General features: G+C 35.2%; 1 protein-coding gene across 1 annotated transcript in view; it reads left to right on the plus strand.

Annotated features, from left to right (window-relative positions):
* Positions 1 to 12,019: 12,019 nt before the first annotated feature.
* The window catches only part of LOC125680236 (uncharacterized), a 33,628-nt gene continuing 24,073 nt past the window's right edge, over positions 12,020 to 21,574 (plus strand). Inside the window, exon 1 of the mRNA XM_056161672.1 lies at positions 12,020 to 12,349. Within this exon, the coding sequence (XP_056017647.1) occupies positions 12,040 to 12,349 (310 nt within the window). The 5' untranslated portion in view covers positions 12,020 to 12,039. The remainder of the gene's footprint in view (positions 12,350 to 21,574) is intronic.

Consider the following 21,574-nt stretch of genomic DNA (forward strand, 5'->3'; position numbering starts at 1 on the left):
TAATATCTTAACTTTACTGGAAATAGAACCACATTCTTTATGATGCCCTCCAAAAAATATAAGAGGTTTAACCAGGGAAACTCTTCATTCTTCAACTAATGAAATAATTTTTGTAAATGTCCATCACCTATAATAGCCATGTCGCGGTGCTTCTTTATCCGTTTCCTGTTCTACGTCTGTGTATTAGAGCAGTGCTTGGTTTTGGTGCAGTCTAGCTGTGACAGAAGTCAGCTCTGCCAGTGGACATCTTGGCATGACTGGTCCACCTGCAATGCAACCTGCGGGTCGGGTAAACAATTCAGATGGCGAGGATCGTGTTGTGAAGATAACAACAATCTTGATTTTTTTGGATGCCTGAAATACTGCAATCTAAGTACCACACAGTACCTGGAGCACCAGACGTGTTCTAACTTCACGTCTTGTTCAGTACCACGGACGAAGACCAATCCGTTGACAGGTATAGGATCTTTTTTTCAATGTTTTAAAATTCTACAAATTTATATGCATCTTCCTACATGAAATGGTGAAGATAACGAAGAGTGATCAATCTCGTAACGCCTATAAAGAATACAAAATTATGAGTGAAATTGTCTTAAATAGTGTGGTTCTATTTTGGTGTATGACTTATATTACTGTAAGCCTGCATGTAACCACCGTGTATTCCTGTGTAAACCTTTAAACCGCGACAACATCGTCCCTGTCGGTCTCATTGCTTCGATTAAAACTGAATCCGCTGTACAGGAGTTTAGTTCCAAACTGATGTCACAAAATTGTAGCTGTGTTCTTTAAAAGTACCTTTAAGGCCCTTGCACTTCCTTGTTCTGACATATACATGTACCGGGTAATTTAAGGAAGCTATGTCTAGTAAAATTAAGGAAAATTACCGTTTCATGATCAGCTGGCGTTCTAGCAGCTATCGTCGTTTAATGTTTTATGTTCGTTCTTTGAATGAGTTCTAGTCGTCCTACCGTTGAAATGATGGAAAAGGAAAACCAAATCAAAATGTTATTTCCAACACCAAGTTGCCAATGAAAACATGTTTTCAATATGTAGTCAATTTCGAAACATTGTTGTATTGATTGATTGATTGTATATTGCTGAACGTCTCGCTCGAGAATTTTTCACTCATATGGAGACGTCACCAAGACCGGTGAAGGGCTTCAAATTTAGGCCTTCGCTCGGCGCTCACGGCCATTGAGCAGTTAGGGTTCTTTAGTGTGCCACACCTATTGTGACACGGGACATCCGTTTTTATGGTCATCTCCGAGAACTCGTAACATTCACACCTGATGCCGAGCGTTTGGCGATGGAACTGTCACTACCTGTTTTAACGACTTAGGTATGTCGCAGCCGGGATTCGAACCCTGGCCTTCCATATTAGCGTAGCGATGCATTGTAGACAATGAATCACTAATGTACAATTTGATCACATGTATTCTGCTACGTCATTGTTTACCATAACTACAAGATAATCTGCTGTCCAAACTAATCTGATCAGAATTCAGAATATGTGCATCAGACCTTGTAAGTAAATGTTATTGTACTTTGGGTCTCTAAAACGAGTGACAAATTTTGAAATGGCACGGAAAACAACATTCAAAGAAATCGTTTTATTTTGCCTGCATCATCTTCAAGTATTCCCGCGGTTTTAAAAATTAAATGTTGTGTCGATGTAATCATATTTGAAAAAAGAAGATCTTGCAACTTTCTCAGTTTGTATTCCCGGAAGTTTACTACATAAACGTCAATTCATATTATCGATAACAGGCAAGTGTAATTTAATTCACGGATCAAAAGTAATCTAACAGCAATAGGAAATTTTCTGTCCGATCTTTCCGTGAATTTATTGGAAATCTGTACAAATATAAAGATTATGATAAAAGAATCCTTAAGAATAAAGTTTTTAAAATATATTTGACTTCATTGAAAATATTACAAAACGCCAGGCAGGATAATAGCCTTATACATCACCTATAATAGCCATGTCGCGGTGCTTCTTTATCCGTTTCCTGTTCTACGTCTGTGTATTAGAGCAGTGCTTGGTTTTGGTGCAGTCTAGCTGTGACAGAAGTCATCTCTGCCAGTGGACATCTTGGCATGACTGGTCCACCTGCAATGCAACCTGCGGGTCGGGTAAACAATTCAGATGGCGAGGATCGTGTTGTGAAGACAACAGTCTTGATTTTTATGGATGTGTGAGATACTGCAATCTAAGTACCACACAGTACCTGGAGCACCAGACGTGTTCTAACTTCACGTCTTGTTCAGTACCACGGACTAATACTGATCCGTTGTCAGGTATAGGATTTTTTTTCCGTTTTTGAAAATCTACAAATTTATATGTATCTTCCCAAGTAAAAAGGTAAAGATAAATGAAGAGTGATCAATCTCATAACTCCTGTAAAAAATTATTTAATTAATTTCTTAATGTGGTCCTGTCCTGGTGTTTGATTTGAAGTATCGATAACCGTGGCCCCCAACTTACCTATCGGTCCCACTATTTCGAATAAAGTGAATATGCTCTACATGGGTATATTTCCATATGGATTTGACAAAATTGTAGCCGTGTTGTTTAAAAGTACTTTTTGAGGTTCTTCTTTGTTCTGCCATAGACCGGGTAATTTAAGGAATATATGTTTAGAAATCCTACTGTTGATACGATGGGGGGAAAAAACCAAAAACAGATCAAAACGTTATTTCCAACACCGAATTGCCAGTGTAACTGATATGAGGACATGAATATATTTTTTTTTAGAGAAAACAAGTTTTCAGTGTGTAGTTAATTTGTTAACATTATTGTAACATTGATGCACCGATGTCAATGAATTAACAATGTACAATGTGACACGCGTATTCTGCTATAATATTGTTTATTTGAAATAAAGATAATTAGCTGTCCAAGCTAAACAAAATTGATCAGAATTCAAAACATTTGCATCAGATCTTGTAAGTAAATGTTATTTTACTTTGGGTGTCTAAATCGAGTGATAAATTTTGAAATGTAAAACAGCATTCAAAGAAATCTTTTTATTTTTGCTGCATCATCTTCAAGCCTGCGGATTTAAGCATGGATATTGGGGCGATACACTTGTTATCATATTTGGGAAAAAAATATGTTTCAGCTGTTTAAATTTGTATTCCCGGGAGTAAAAAGTTGCCATATAAAAGTCAATTCATATTATCGAAAAGGTCAGATATATATGAATTCAATTTGCAAGGGTAATTTAATTCACGTATCAAAACTAATCTGACAACAATAGAAAAATGTCAGTCCGATCTTCGTGCGAATTTTATTGGAAATCTGTACCAATATTTAGATTATGATAAAAGAATCCTTAAGAATAAAGTTTTGAAATTGTCTTTTGATCTCTACTCACTTTAAACATTACAAACAGCAAGGTAGGATAGGAGTCCAATAAAACTTCCCCTTTCGTTTTTTATTCAATAAAAATTTCTAAATTAGCCTAAAATCGTGAAATCCAGGAAACATTGTATCAGTATGATGCCTGATTAGAAATATATAATCACGAATTATGAATGTGAGTGACTGGGACTGTCACAGATTTGACATTTAAGATTTCAGATATCTTTGAGATATAAAAGAATGAAGGGGGAATCTTGTGTCATGTTCCCTTACTTTATTTGTAACTTCAATAACAAAGCTTGATTTTTTTTCAAACAAAAACCTTTTTAATTTCTAATTACATGATGATTTTATCACAAATAATTTTACATTTCTTGCATGGTTTTCAACACCCCGCATTTAAAGTTCTGTCCCATGGTCGCTTGTCTCCTGTAACCCGATTGGTTACACTTTTCGCACTGACCAACGGGCAAACTATGACCTTAGTCCGGTATTTTAAAGATCCACAGCTATTACGTACTGTACATGTAGTGATTTTTAAAGTGGAGTTTGACATTAGTCCGGTATTTCTATCATTGACACCTAGTACTTGTAATATCTGCTATCTACGTCCCGAGTACGGTGGAATCCAGCAAGAAATGATAAATGAATTTTAATATATCCTGTGGTTCGCGTGCACCCTTTTAACTTTTAAACGTTAACATATCATATATACATGTACTTTATAGCTGTGTGAGATTAATTCTGGTGATTGAATCCGCTTTGAACGCTTACACACACCACATTCAGATTTCAAAGGAAACATGATTAAATTTACAATCTCTAGTACGAATAGTTAATTTAGTAAAAACAAGAATATATACAAAAATAAACAAATTCAGCGAAGTTACCGTATGTATTTAATTTGTGCTCTTCTTCTCTAAAAATGGGGATACACCTTATACCACAGTAGCTTTCTTTAAGAAAAAAAATTCCTGTTTCATTTTAATAGATAATTTTACCCTCCTTTAAAGATTTAGGTATTTCGGGTCTTTAAGTGCGTTTATCGAATTGGCAGATAGGGTGTTGTAAAAGAAGCGATCCAGATACTAAACGGCGAAAATAGATAACTATATGAAAGTATGTGTAAGTGCGTGACGTACATCCGGTGTGAAATTTTAATTGATAGGTCCGAAATCTTCCCCTCTAGTCTGAATTTCGCTGCTGCTATAGGCGAGAAACCACCCGGTGACCTGGACCGGTAAGTATCCGAGTGAAAATAAATAAAATATAGATATAGATTTTTTTAAAGGTGAAAACGAGAGAACGATAACGAATAAATCTGTTATTTTAAAAACCCGTGGCTTGAAATTTGGCATGCTAGCAGTCAAAACATTAATCGATGCAAGGAGACCGGTAAATTACACATGGCGCGCCTAGTTTATGATTTTTAGGCCTGTGAAGCGAGTGGGTAGTTATTTATCTGGGTCAAAGTTAGACCCCTTTCTATAATTGTTATATCCCACAGTTCTGGTCCAAAACGGGATTAGCCCTCATGCCTTATTCTAAACTGATGAATTCGGCGTGTAACCCCACACACTGGCTATCCCGTACATTGTTAATTTTAAATATGTTACATGTATTAACCTTTATGAGCGAGTGAATCCAATCACCTGAAACAAATTATCAACAGGATTTGAACCACTAGAACCATTTAAACTACCTCCCGGATTTTAAAGCGTAAACTGACCCAAACAATGTCCTATAATATGCCCCCAAATTAAATACACATTCCTTAAATAAGACAACCATCAACATTAATTTATGAATTTAAAGTTCACATGTGTTATATCTTATTGCTCTATCGATAAAGTTGTCATCTTAACTGATGAAGTTTGTATTATGTTTCCATCACAACTGCATTATCTAAGGGGCGGATCCAGAAAATGTTAAAAGGGGGTTTAAGTTTGTACTTTTTTTCGCACCCCCTTTAGTTGAAGACTACAAAATCGCAACAACAACAAATATTTTTAATATAGATGTTCAACCAGGGTTGATGTAACTCCACATGTAGATCCGCCACTGGTCTATTTCTGAAAATCATAAACAATGTCAGTTGTTGACACTTGAAATTTTGTTAATTAATTAAAAAAAACCCACTTCTGTCATTTGAATACCATTTTGTAACTTCAAACGATAATTTCTTGCATCACAGTAAACCACGATGATTTTCTGATTCGGTTAGTAAAGTAGCTAAAACCTATACTAGTTTATTTGAGACAACTTTACCCTTTGTTATTAATCAGCGATTGATATTTGACTTTCGCTTTCAACTCATCTAAGACTTATTTTATCAGAAGAAAGACATGAATGAAAAGGATTTAAGTGTTTAAAACGGTTGAGAAAACGTATCGTTTCAATTTTGGTGTACTATTACTTGTTTTGTAACAGAAAGACAAAAATAATGATCGATAGAGAATCCGAAACATTTGGAATATTGTACTAGTGTTCATAAGCGAAATACTCGTTAGATCTGACACACACAGAAAAAGGTCCGGATGTATGGTACGATTTGATTGGATATCAAATTCAACAAGAGAAGTTTGTATAACACATATGTCCCCATGGTGCAAAATTGAATAGGGTTATACACACATCATTTAATTGATAGTGGTATCATCAATTCAAATATTGAGCAGACAATATCTTCCTATCTCAAGAGTGGATTGACCATGTAACCTAAAAATCAATAAGGGTCATCTACTCCTTATGCTGTACCAGTGTACCAAGTTTGGTATCAATGACCTTTGACCATGTGACCTCAAAATCAATAGGGGTCATCTTCTCTTGAAGATACACCAGTGTACCAAGTTTGATGTCTGTCAAGCAAAGGGTTCTCAAAAATTTTGAGCGAATGGTATATTCCAATGTCCAGTTTGACCCTTGATCTTTGACCATGTGACTTCAAAATCAATAGAAATCATCTCCTTCTAAAGATATACCAGTGTACCAAGTTTGATGTCTGTCAAGCAAAGAGTTTTCAAGATATTGAACGGACAGACAGTATATTCCTATATCCAGTTCGACCCTTGACCTTTGATCATGTGACATCAATAGGGGTTATCATCTCCTGAAGATGTACCAGTGTACCTAGCTTGATGTCTGTCAAGCAAAGAGTTCTTAAGATATTGAGCTGACAGTATATTCCAATGTCCAGCTTGACCTTGACCTTTGACCATGTGACATCAAAATCAATAGAGGTCATCTTCTTCTAAAGATATACCACTGTACTAAGTTTGATGTTTGTCAAGCAAACAGTTCTCAAGATATTGAACGGACAGTATATTCCTATGTCCAGTCTTACCCTTGGCCTTTGACCATGTGACCTCAAAATTAATAGGGTCATCATCTCTTGAAGATGTACCAGTGTACTAAGTTTAATGTCTGTCAAGCAAAGGGTTGTCAATATATTGAGTTGACAGTATATTCTAATGTCCAGTTTGACCCTTGACTTTTGACCTCAAAGTCAATGGGGTCATCTTCTCCTGAAGATATACCAGTGTACCAAGTTTGATGTCTGTCAAGCAAAGGATTATCTAGACATTGAGTGGTCAGTATATTCATATCTCCAGTATGACCTTTGGCCATTTGACCTCAAACACAATAGGGGTCATCTACTCCTGAAGATGTACCAGTGTACCAAGTCTGATGTCTGTCAAGCAAAGGGTTCTAGATAAAGATATTGAGCGGACAGTATATTCCTATGTCCAGAGTTAACCTTTGACGTTTTGACCTGAAAAACAGGTAGGGGTCCTCTTCTACTCATAACGAACCCACATACGAAATATCATTATCGTCAAGTGAATGGTTCTCAAGATATTGAGCGGACAACATGTGGTCTACCGACCGACCGACCTACAGGTGCAAACCAATATGTCCTTCTTCTTTGAAGGAGGCATAATAAGAACTGTAATATGATTATATCACTTATTATTATACATATACCTCTATTGGTTTTTCACAACATAAATGAACATATTTTGCCGATTCCCTAAAAATCATCGTAAAATGACTGATTTCCTTGCATAAAGGAACACCTAGCTCGATCTACTTGTTCCGAATGAAATAATGAATATTCATGACAGAATGAAAACGCACCACGAGTTAGCTGGTCCCTGTAGAAAGAACCGGGTTAAAGGTTTATGTGCTGTATTAAACTGTATCTTGTTAGATGTTAAAAACAAGAACAAACTTTTGTCAATGTGATAAGCTATGAAAAATAATACGATATGGCAATTTTGACAAATCATAAACAGGTATAAAGAAGTACTCGTCTATTCAATGTAAGGAAAAAATGATGATTTTCTAATGCATATTTATGAACTAGTGACGTTTACGATGACTGTGCGCAAGCGCGCGAGAAATAGGTTATTAGAAACAGCATGGGAGTTACTGTAGATATTCGCACTGAATAGTGATTTCATGTTAAACATAAAAGTTTACTACCCCTCCATTGTTCAAAGTGGTTCTCTTTACCCTGTTTAATTCCGTCTGACTGTCTGTATCGCTAATTTGTCCCGTCAACAGCCTGCAGGCCGTACGCGCTTTCAAAATGTCTTATAATTGTTTACTTTCAATTTTTTTCGTGCAACGTCACGTGATCATAAATATTTCAAAATGGAGCGTTCCTCGGAAATACATAATTAAATAGGACAGCTTAATTACTTTTTAATCCAATTGAGTTAAATTGCATAATTTACATAAAGTGTATAACTTGTTTAGCTTGATATAAAACAATTCCTACGGTGATCTCCAAAGAATGGGGCATATACAGCTTTAAACTGAGACTGTTGAAACTTTTGTAACATCAACATATTTGTTTGCAAACGACAACAATCATGGCATTTGGGTCCCGGTTTTAAACTGTATTTCGCCTTGGGAAATACATGTAGGCTTGCTCTCGGGGAAATGGAATCTTGCTAATTTCCTCAGTGATATACTTCAACTGTATATTCACTCTGATAATATCCTATGTATTGATACTGGATTTAGTAACATCATTTTATAGGCCTATATAGCAGGTGTTCTTCTGACGTCTCAATGCTGCAAACTTTTGCCAAGGCTCCCCTGTCTCTGTGTTGTACCATACTCGTCCACAGATCGACTTTATATTAAACCACTTCTTACCAATTATCAAACTTATCTTTTTATGTAAGTTTGATTGCAATTCAGTCTGTAGTTTTGTGAAATGAATGTATACAAAACTTAAACAAATACGCAAAGAAGACAAGCAAAACTTAAACATATACATAAACAAGACCGAAAACATAATCTCCTTGCCGGAGGTAAAAGCAAAACAAAGCAAAATCAATTTTCATTTGTGTAATCAAATCTTAAATCTCAGAGGAATATATAGGGGCTTACGTAAGGAAGTTGAACTACATGTATATTCAGAATATCCAGACGTCAAAATCACTGTGTAGGTTACAAGTGTACACTAGTGATTTATAAGATAGTAAAATGAAATGTTATTTACAAAAAAAGCAATTGATTTTATCTTGACTATTAAATGTATTTATTGATGATTTGGTAATCATTGGTCTACTTAGAATCCGTATCAAACAAAGCGTGCAATCGGAACGTTCTCTCGCGACACGAGGTTACGTTCGACTGTAACGACACACGGGAACATGTTCAAGATTCCATACCACCTCTCAAGGTTGTGTGAACGAGAACAAGATAGAGAAAGGTCTTGTTGACTTACTTAAGCATACATTCCATCTCTCTGTTATAAATATTATTATGTTACATATTCTGAGAATTACATGAACTATAACAAACTTAATCATTTTTATGCCCCCAAGATCGAAGATCGGGGGGCATATTGTTTTTGTCCTGTCTGTCATTCTATAATTCTGTCTCAAACTTTATCCTTGCTAATAACATTTGAACAGTAAGTGATAGAGCTTTGATATTTTACATGAGTATACCTTTCCGTGGGTACCAACATTTTTGACACTATGACCTTGACCTTGGAGTTTGACCTACTTTTTGACAACTTTAACCTTACTTATAACTTTTGAACATTACGTGATAGAGCTTTGATATTTCACATGAGTATTCCCTGTGACAAGACCTTTCCGTTGGTACTAAACCTTTTGACCTTTGACCTACTTTTAAAAAAATTGACATTGGTCATAACTTCTAAATGGTAAATATTAGAGCTTTCATATTGTACATGAGCATTTCTTGTGACAAGATCTTTCTACTGGTACCGAAATATTTGTCCTTGTGACCTTGGCCATTATCGGGGGTATTTGTGTTTCACAAACACATCTTGTTAAAATGTGTTCCTTTATTGAGTTCACATTTCCAGTTTTCACTGGACGACCGAAACATATAATAACCAATCCTATCAATTTTTGGAATTTCCAAATTATTTTTGGTCTGATGTTGGGAAAATCAAATGCTGTATTCATCTCAAATGCACGTGGAGTTGAACATTACGTTATATTTTTTGTCTAGTTTGTTGGATCTCAGCCAATCAGGAAGCTCAGAATTATTCAATTACACAATCAAAACATTTAATAAAGTCTAGATCTATGCCCAAATTGTACAGTGTACCAAGCATGGGTAATATAATCCTAAAAAGCAATGGCTGTTGTTCACATCTTAGAGGTACATGTATGTGTAATTTGAATTTGTTTTCTTTCGTGATATTCCAAACGTTTAAAATTTGACTAGGCCACGATGGTGACGTGATTCTATTACATTGCGTATAAAATACAGAGTACAAGTATGAACAGAGGAAAACACTAAGCTATTGATTTAGAAACCAGGTTATATGTTGCATCCATTATCTGGCAACAGAGGCGACATGGGTAATACTGGTTTTGTCGGTTAAATCGAAAACAACTTTTGCCGCTGATAACCCTAGAAATATTAGAACTACTAATCATTTTCGATACTTTGCACCACCATTTCTCGCGATGTATGAAAGACTCTGTAGACTTTTTGACATCATAGACGGCAGCCGTCTATGATAAACTCGGAAATATTCATATCTTATTAACAGGCAATCATTTAATTTGTTATAAATAATTTTGATTCTACGATGATGTTGATATTAGATAGCATATTGGTGCTCCTTATTCACAATATAGATGTATTTTTAGAGATCAGGTCTTCGAACAGTCTGTTTCAATCATTGTGCTCCTGCATTACCTGTAGCCGACCTGTTATTATATTGTATGGGGACAAATTTAATTAAAAAACTTCTGTATGAGAATAAGAAATATCTTGCTATCAACCGATATTTATATAGACTACATCGACGTTTTATCTTTTAACATTTTTTTTCATTCATATTTTGATTTAATATATCTCAGATAATTTGAAATTTAATAAAAACGTTACAGTCTTCGACGTCGTTTCAAATTTCGATGTTTGACTAAACACGGATGTTAACGGCAAACAACAACTCGACTTTTTGACAAGATTCTTTATTGTCAATTTCTCCTATTTATGAGGCAATAATACCGGTGCATTACCAACTGCATATTATTATTTAATAGTGTTTATGTCTCCAAACTTATTCGATACGTGGGAACATGTTCTGCGTGTGATCAATTTTTAAACCGAGACAGGCTAATGACAAATAAGTTGATGCTACAGTGGTTTTAACAGTCTCGGTTTAAAGTAAGAATTTTGCCAATCATATGGTCTTTATAATTATCTTATTTGAAATACAACCTGTCATTAGGTCGAATGCTATCTGGTATGTTTTCACATGCGTTACAATGTCGCAGCAATGTAAGAAAGAAAAATCCCACATGGCCGTATTACAAGGTCAGTACGTTATTTTTTTATTTTATTTTTTTTGAAATACATGAGGGCATTAATAACGCTTCACGCCAGTGTACTCTTCATGAAGTGCTCACGTGCTTCTTAAAGAATGCCGGCATTAAGCGTCGCAATTCCTTCCCTCATGTATTTCACAAAACTTGAACTTTATTTTTATAAATCCATTTTACTTTCATTTCTGTTGAAATTCGAAGGTGTTAAAATAGACGAACTATATTTATTAAGATTCATGCACGCATTGTTCACAACTGCAGAATATTCATGAGGAAATGGCTGTCATTACAATCTGTAGATATGTCAAAGGCAAACACATTGGAAAAGTAAACAGATGATACGATGATTACCTATGTCATACAGTATTACAATTTTAATGTGTGATTGCAATATAACGTGGAATTTTAAGCTGAATATCTTCAGGACATTATACCAGTAGGATCGATTACAGGGAAGGGAAAGCATTATCAGGATTATACACAGCAATAGGAAAATGATAAATCTAAACGTGTAACATCTGAAATTAAGTTTCTTGGGTGTAACTTTCGGTGTGCAGTCTTTAGACAATTTTTAATATATGTAATTACATCTTATCTGTACTTTAACTTTATACTCTAACTTGTGCTCGCGTCGAGAAATAAGTCCAACAATGTTTTATGAGTTTGAATTTGAAAGAAATAATACTTTGATCACTTACATGCACCACATTGAGACAGAAGGATTTCGATAGAAGTTAATATGATAAGGACAATCTCTACTGTGTTTAGTTTTAAATTATCTCTCTTCATTCTTTGACAGCGGATGTTAGGGGCGCGATGGGTAAACCCTACCTTCCTGTTATGCTATGTTTGCTGTCAATGGCTTTTATGTGCTTTTACCAAGTTCAAGGTCTTTCCAGGTTTTGTGAACATAATCATCAAAATTTCACCGAATGTGATGTGATGTTTTATACGAACTGGAAAATCTGTACAGGCGGTCATGGACTGAGGCCAACAGCATGTACAGTTGGATACGAAAAGCGACTAAAAGCTATTTGTTGTCCAATGCAATCAAAAAACGAAGCAATAGCCCAGACTACTGCAAATTGTAAAGCTAACTGCAACTTGACCGATGATGATTTTGAAGAAATTAGACCTCTAACAACAACAGGTATATATATTCTTTTGACTTTAAAAAAACTAAAATCACATGAATGTAATCAAAATACAACAACAACAAAAAACCACCACTTCTACACGATGTTGTCCGTCTATTGTTAGTTCCCCTTATGATAGGTTTTATTTCCTTAGTAAGTCTACCACAATGACGTCCCTGTTTTCGTTAGCCATTTTGGATAAGTGAATAATCACTGTCTTACAGAATGTATGTAAGTACACTGTATAATGTAGGTGTTATTATTCATTCTTTCTGTTACAAAGATCTGATGGACGAAAAAACAACCTTATAGATTAGATTTTTATATACGTAAATGTAAATTTCTATTAAAACATATGAAATAAAATTGGAGTCTACAGTTACACAACCTGTAACTGTTACAGCTGAATATAAATAATATTTATTATACGAGTACAATGAATAGTTAACATTATAGTACTTATTTAGGCATTAATCTGTCGTTTCTTTGTTTCTAGAAAGTGAAATATTGATTTATGCTGGGAAACTCTAGGAGATTCCACTACAAGGTCTTTTATCCCACGAATAACGTGACAAAATACCGACACACAATAATTCATTTGACAACATTAGCGCTAGATATCATTCTGATCAAAAGTTATAACGATCATATTAGATACACTCCCATGAATTACTGTTACACAGTCTGTGATGAAAAATATATTTTTGATGTAACCTACCTAAAACACGGAAGGGTATTACTGCCAAATAAAAAATATTTTTGCTATATCGTATGTATATACGAAGTCGAACATACATATTGTATGCCATACCAAGTCTTACATACGAGGTAAACTAAGTTGTACGTACGAGATACTAAGTCGTATGCACGTAATATCTACGTTGGACGTACAAGATACATGTAATTAAGTCTATGTACGACATATTATGTCATAAGTACGAAATAGCAAAGTCGAACGGCCTAGCTATATTCCTATGAGAATAAGTATTAATGTACATACATGTAATTCACTGAAAATTTGACATTTCGATAAGAGTTTTATTATATAGAAACTGTGGCATTGATATAATGGATGAGTGGTGAGCAGGTTTTTTTTTTCATCTTCGTAGTAGTCTGTACATTTTACGTTAATGATGTAAATTTAAGAATTCCAGATTGTTGGTATGTGTGGTGTCTTAATAGGCAAGTAGAAGAAATTGCAATAACATGTCTGTTGTTTTTTGTTAAATTCTATTGTGGTATGTTTTCTATTGAGAATATATGATAATATGCAAGCATAGATAGTACATAGGTTGATCTGATCGTCTAATCCAAATGTTTGCATGCGGTCTTTCTAGCCAAATGTCAATCGCATCTGTCACCTCTCAGTCAGGACTAGTTGAATAAAGAGATCACTTGAAGTTACAGCCAAAGTATAATGAAAAAAGTATATTCTTCCATCATTTATGAAGCCAGTTCATGATAGTATTGCAAATATTTTCATGTCAATAGAAAAACAGGGAAAACTTTATAAATTTTCCAAATCGAGTTTTCCAAGGAAAAATGCGTCACAATGTATTGAAATATGAACCAACTGTCTGGTCTTGGACTATAGCAAATAGATAGAGGATATTCAATGTTTTGTTGTTGGATATTGAATTTATCTCACGAGTGAGACAGGATTTTTTCTTTTTTTTTCAAGAGTGCGAAGCACTGAAAATATATTTTTAAAAATCCTGTCTCACGAGTAAAGCTGTATCGCTCAAACCCGAATTTATTGGGTACCTGATAGGCTATATAATTCTGAAGAATTATCTGTATAAAGAAAATTCTAACCCCTCCTCACGGACATCTATACTCTCCATAGTATATTGCCGTTAGGGTTGGTTGTACTCTGTGTTAAAAACACGATTATATCCTGCGTAGGAATGATTGTATCCAAATGACGTTTGGTCACGGTTGTCTTTAAATGCGTAAAGTCGCACTTTAAAAACGTTAGAGTTTGAAACTTGTAGCATTGTAAATCTGTGAATCCGGTGTAGGTATGGTAACTCATAGTCACTCGACCCATTCACTGGGAAATTAAATGTGTCTAAAACTGAAGCATGGTTTTGAAGAATTTCATCTTTTGAAATGGTAGTTGGAGTATAAGTGTGATTACCAAAAAGTGGAATTAATTCCAAGTTTGTTTAAAATACAGTTGTAACTAGAAAACTGACACGGTCAGCAAGGGCCCCGCTGAGGGTTATCAGAGGAAAGTGACTGTTCATCTGTATTTGATATAGCAATGTTTGAGACTGGTATATATGTTAGAATCAATAATATTCAAAAATGCATTGGAATGTGAAAAAGGATTCATGAAGCATATTTATGAGAGACTGATGCAAATTTAGATTTCTTCTGTTTCACACACTCATCCACTCAAACACAACAGTGCAACTAAATCCCATTGTAATAGGGGGATTCAAAATGGGTAACTGGTACAAAGTATGGTACATACTATTCGAAAAGGATTATTAATTTGACATATTGATGTCTTGGAAAAGGAAATTCTGACATCGGGTCTCTAAGCGTTTTCAAACACTGTCATTTGATAAAAGTGTTCTTCATTTTCAAACATAGAAATATATAGAATATGTCTTTACATACATAGGTGAGAAAGTTTCCATTATTCCTAGTCGAGACATACCATGTATGCGCTAAAAATATTCGTTAGTAAATATCAAAATACTCACGTAGAAAATGTGGACCTTACCCTCAACAAGCGCAGTGAAACACGCCATTTCGAGATGTTTACCGACGAAAGCTCGATAACAGTAATGAATAAGGTACACTCATTTCGTATCTATTTTGTGACTTTCTTTACTAAAAGGAACAGTTCTCAAAGGTGTAACGTGCAATTACTACATAATTCAATTTCTTGAAGCAGTTTCACTTTGCAACCGGATATAAGAAATTTTATTTCGTATTTCGATCCCCATCGAAAGTTGTTGACTGGGAATGACGTGTTTTAATTCAATATACATGTAACATCAAGCATTTTTTATATCCCATTAAAAAACCCAAAAATATACACATACACAAGGTTGTAGAGTTATTTCTTGTAAATTTTCTATATTAATACAATGCATATCATAATTCAAATTAAATTATCTCCCTTAGTGGTAAATAAATACGGTCATAATAAGAAAGATGATGACATACAAACAGACAAAGTGACATGACTCCAAAATCTATAGGTGTCTTCCTCTTATTGTAAAGTATGTCTGTACGAAATTTGAAAACTGTACAATGGAAACTGCGTGAGTTATTGTGACACAAAGAAAGTGTTCATAATAACAAAGATGGTGACATACATACAGACAGACAAAGTGACATGATCCCAAAATCTATAGGTGTCTTCCTCTTATTGTAAAGTATTTCTGTACAACATTTAAAATCTGTACAATGAAAACTGTTTGAGTTATTGTGTCACAAAGAAACTGTTCATAATAACAAAGATCATGCCATACAGACAGACAAAGTAAAATGACCTCAAAATCAATAGGCTTCTTCCTCTTATTGTAAATTATTTCTGTACAAAATTTGAAAACTGTACGATAAAAACTGTTTGAGTTATCGTGTCACAAATAAAGTGTTGACGTACGGACGGACGGACAATGTGATTACTATAGGGCTTTCCGCATTTCATGCGGGGCCCTAATAATGACCCTTACAAAGACAATGTTGTTACAAGCTTTGTCAGCTTGAACCAAAACATATTCCTCATGTAACCTATCTAATTCTTTTATCACTTCTGGTTTACTAAACACAGATGGATAGATGGTACGTACAATCAAATGTACTTGTTTAAATACAAGTTCACCAGCCAACAACGCTTCATGTACCTGTAATTTCATCCACCGTTTAACATATGTAAAGAAAAAGTCATACAAACTACCACTTCAAATGGGACCAATCTACTGTAAAAAGACTCATTGCAAATCATTGAGAAGCACAGCATTGCCCAAGTCGTTAACATAGGTGCCGTCGTACCTAAACAGCTTTTTCGTAGCAAATATAATAGTTGGATGTCTAATGACTAACCCTCCTCCATTTTAAGAAGGTTCTTGACCTTACGGTTGATGTCCTTGCGCGTAGCATCAACTTTAGAGGCGCATTTGGCATTATGCCAATACAAACGTGGCAGCATATCTGACCAAATGATGGTAATATCTGGCGCCAATACTTTGCAACGCAGCAGAGAACATTAAATTCAATTAAGTAACACCAACCCAGGTAGAATCCCCAGATAATTGGATCCAAAGTATATTACCAAACACTGAGGTGCAAGGTTAACTCCTAATTTACTATAACAGTTGTCGAATTGTTCCCATTTCATGCCTCTGACCCCAAACCAAAATATCCGGATTTTCTTATCTTGGAGTATAAGATGCCTCCCTCCGGGACTACTGTTAACGCTACAGGCAGCCCAATGGAAAATGGAAGATCCCATTATTCAGACTACTGTTGACTTTCCTGTAAAACGTGATATTTGTTAGTACGGTGCATAAACGACATGACACATCCACATCATACATACAGGTCAAATCAAAATGTATGATATAAGACAATCTAGTTTAAGAAGTGTAAGCCCCTAACTTCCATCTGCCCCATTGTTTGATTACTACATCTGGGACATCCCTTATCGCTGCCTCTGTTGCTGCCCCAATTCGAAATGAGTGTATCCTAAATTGCTACTTGTTTTTATGTTGCAGAATTTGAAGGTTTTGGCCAAAATAGATGCAAACTGATAACGCATTAGGGGATTGCCAACGAAATGGACTAATGATACGCAATTTCCGAGTTCCTCAATAGTTATTTCCCCTTGTAGAACTCTTACGCACAGTGAGACACAAAACATACTATCATCCACACGCGGTGAGTACAAATGCTTATTGCTGCCTTGATATGTTGCCTAAGGGCCGATTATCAGACAGCATGCAACCACCCAAACTGCAGAGACACACACTATTAGTAAGGGTATTAGTATTTAATAATAAAATAGAGTAAATAAAAATGTATAATCACCATTTTTCTTTGATTAAAATATCACTCGTGCAGAAAAGGAAATAAAAAATAATTTTATATTTAATTTAATGGCCTAATTTAATCAAATAGTATTCTTGATACTATCAGTTTAATGTATACCAACGGCTGATATAAACAAAATTTACACTTTCATTACTTTTATCCGTATTAACATAGCTACTCTATAGTATATGTATACACCCTGTATCCACGCAAGCATTCAACAGAACACCGAACTTACCTCTATCACAGAAGAGCTGATATCTCGGAAGTTGCGTATTGGCTGTCCGCTGAAATATTGTTGTTTCGTACCGCTAAGAATTCCGACAATGAAGTGAACTGGCTCAATTGGTCTGTTTTGGACTGTCGGATTATCATCTTAACCTGTCTGCGTCCTAAACCCACCACAATGTCAATGCCGCTAAGGCGTAGCGGCCATAGGTCAATACTAGTTAATTCTCCTACCTGCAAAAAAGCAAAACGCAGACCTAAAGAGATAATCCCCGTAACTAGATGCAAAAACCTTATTTAAAGCTCGAAGAAATTATACTAGAAAACTTGAGGTAATCGGGACCCTTGTATTCTGACTTTGAGAACTTCTTCTGGCACCCTCTAACAACTTGATAAGATTGAGACCTTAGATTTTGTACATGTGTGACAAACCTGATATATACCGGTATGCTCTAATGGATGCTGGTGTGCGATTTTTGGTGGACATATAAGGTATGAAATGCGCTATGTGATCCAAAGGTGCTGGCTATGTAAACTGTAAGCTAAATAGATACCTGAGATGATTAAAACTTTCAACGACTGCCTTATATGTTAGCCATGTATTCTCTGTCAAAAACCTATACAGATAACACGTAATTATTGGCCATATAAAACTGACGATAAAGCAACGCGTTGTCCTGATATTTGATCATAGACACGCGTTAGTGCCAAACTTGCCCCGATCGTCGGAATTTGAAGAAGTGTTTGATAAAACTAGAAAGTGTACAGTATATAAATTTACTTCCATATATTCCTGAATTGATGCTTTCTTCCGTAACCATATGCTTTCCTGCAAAACATATCCATAAATTGAGATATTATGTAAAAACGAACCTCGACCATCTATATTGCCGCTTCAGTAACCTACACCCCGGCCACAACATAGCCTACAACCCGCATGTTGCCGTGACGCAGTTCAATTAACTTGTCCTGAGGTAAACGCATCTGCAACGCTGCTGTATCAAATTCAATACTATGAACAAATATAGGTAGCAGGCGAAAAGCCAGCAATGCATTAGGCGCCAGTGTTTGAATCAATATTGGAGTATATAACAGTACAAATGTCCGGATCAATGAGATAATTCACCGAGTCATATTTTGGGTTTTGTTGAGCCTCGGTAATCCGGACGACATTAATCCAGACGCTTCACCTTCCAGACGATTTTTTTAGGGAACGGAATTTTTATACATTATTTTGCATCATAGATGTTTTGCACACTCTAACGTCATGCTAGGTCAAAAGGTCATAGGGGGAAAAAATCTTACATCCGGGTCCTTTATCAATGTGAAACAGCGAACGACGACGGCTACTCACCAACATTTTACGGGTGAGACATACTTTGTTTAAGCATGTAAGATGATAAAAATATAACATCCGTAAAAAATACTCTTTAAAGTTACCACTAAGAGTTGCAGATTAGAATGTTTCATTCACATTTGTTTAATTTGAGCTGGTGAAGTATAGGTTGTTTATGTCTGCTCGCTACTTTCACTTGCGATGTTTTCTATCGAATTACAGTCATTACCTCTCTAAAATTAGCTCAGTGAAGTAGTACATTGCATAGAGAAGTGATAACAGTTCAATAACTTTATTGACAATGTGTCTTTTTTCTTTTAAAATGACAAAGTAGTTTGATTTATCGGCATACCCCCCTTTTCTCTCTCTCTTCTGTGGTATACATTACTGAGTAGTAATTAAGTTTGAACCTATGAATTAAGTCACCCCTCACACAATTAAGAATTTTGAAGTTTGGATTGAATTAAGTTTTACGAGTTGTTTAGTTGGGTTTTTTTTAAGTGTCTATCAGCATCATTGTCGTGCCAATCATTTTCAATATTCGCACGACGGTCGCGCTTACATTAGAGCTCCTATCCGCACGATATTCTTTTCCCAATTATAAATTTCTTCTACTTGCCCATGAGACAGAGTAAGAGATATATTTCATTTGTATGATTTTAAATCTTATAAGCTTCTGACAATTTTTAAAAAAAACCCGAGATGTCTACACAATTATTTAATTTATCTCTAACTTTGACAAATGACCAGTTCAAAGTTCACTTTTAGGTATAACATATGTAGGCCTATATATATTAAAGCTAGAAACTTTATTGCAAATAATAAGGATACTAATTATAAACCAGACAATTTAGGTTCACCACCCAATACCCTAGTCTATCCATTTTCAGCAGTCTGATTTAAACAACCGACTTCTCTTTGCGAGTGTAAGGAGAAAGGGGTGTGTAAGACAAATGTAAGGAAAAGGAGGGGGATTTGACGATTCTAAGAAAGGAGGGTTTGTATTAGACGAATGTAAAGAGATGGCGGTATATTTGACGAGTGTAAGAGAGAAGGGGGTTGGAAAAGCCTTGAATTATTCCTGACTTTCACTAACTATATAGACTACAAGTGATTTTCAAAATTTGTCGTGCGTATAATCTCACCCCCCCCCCTTTTTTTTTTTTTGGTAAAATTTCTTTTTTAAAAATATTATCTGTATAGATCGTAGTAGTTGTCAATATTTATATTTTGTACCCCCCCCCCCCCTCCCCTCCCCTTGATAAGGGACGCTATGATGTGCCTGGATAATACTGCCGTGATTTGTTGTAATGCATTATAATCTATTTTCTTTGTAAAATTACCATTAATAATGAATACCCCCCTGTCCCTAAAAACATCACAATACAATGGGTCCAGTAGTCGGTAGAAGGGTAGACTCTATTGTCGAAATTTTACATTTTTGTACAATTCAGAATTAAGATTTTTAGTGTAAAAATGATTGTTTATTATGAAATGGAATCTTCAAACATGGGTATGAAAAGCAACTTTAGTGCCAATAAATAGTTTCTCATAGAAATTCTAGAAAGGAACTTTTCCATAAAAGATATGCTAAAGTAAACCTTTGGTCCTCTTTATCTATTATGTAAACAAATTCTATCATAATATAAGAGATAAATCATTAAAAACTTTGGGGGGAAAAGCATACATCGTTGATTTGTCAAAAGGCTGCGTCCATGATTACGTCGTTTTTCCCCTATGACCTTTGACACGCATATATAATTAGGTAATTAAATATGGCGGCACCGAGTGTGCAAAACATCTATTGAAAATTGTACCGTTAATCCGGACGGTACTTTTTTTTAGGGAAGGTCTGTGATGGACAATTTTAGCAAGGCGTAAATTATAAAGTAAAACAAGCCGAACTGGCTAATTGAAGCGATTACCTATACCCCGTCAACACCTCCTTTTAATTAGATGTTGTGTGATGTGTGTCACGCCGAACCCGTGAATCGTGACAGATGGAAATGACTGGCCTGTTTAAGAAGTAAAAGTGTGATGAAATGTTTGAAGTGTAAATGATTATGATAGTTACTAATGATTTATTTATTTATAGTTACATATAGTGCTTCATTATTTGTTTTAGTGCATACGGTACACACTTTTGTATATTTATTTGTAGTGCTAATATACATGTACAATGTAAGCATAGGCAAATAAATTGCACACGTATATTTCAATTTTAGGGCTTTGAAATGTATTGCTGATAGGAGGTATGAGATTGATCACTGTTCGTTATCTTCACCTTTCATGTAAATGTTAATATCATCATGATTTATTCACTAATGCAAATGGTCAAACCAATAATTCACTACGCATCAATAAAGTAAGCATATTGGTTACTTATGTAAAGATAAAAAATATGTGATTCAGTTATCCGGACGCTTCATTTATCCGGACGATTTTGCTGGGAACCAAAGTGTCCGGATTAACGAGGCTCCACTGTAATCTGAAATCGCCATCCGTTTTACGTACAAGACCCACTGGCGAAGAGAGTGGGGAGTGGAATAACGGTGAAAGGACCTGATATCCCACCCAAGGCTACTTCTTTAGATAATTTTTCTTCAACCAATTAAGGTGCCTC

Source organism: Ostrea edulis, chromosome 1, assembly GCF_947568905.1.
Source record: "Ostrea edulis chromosome 1, xbOstEdul1.1, whole genome shotgun sequence".
Lineage (NCBI taxonomy): Eukaryota > Metazoa > Mollusca > Bivalvia > Ostreida > Ostreidae > Ostrea > Ostrea edulis.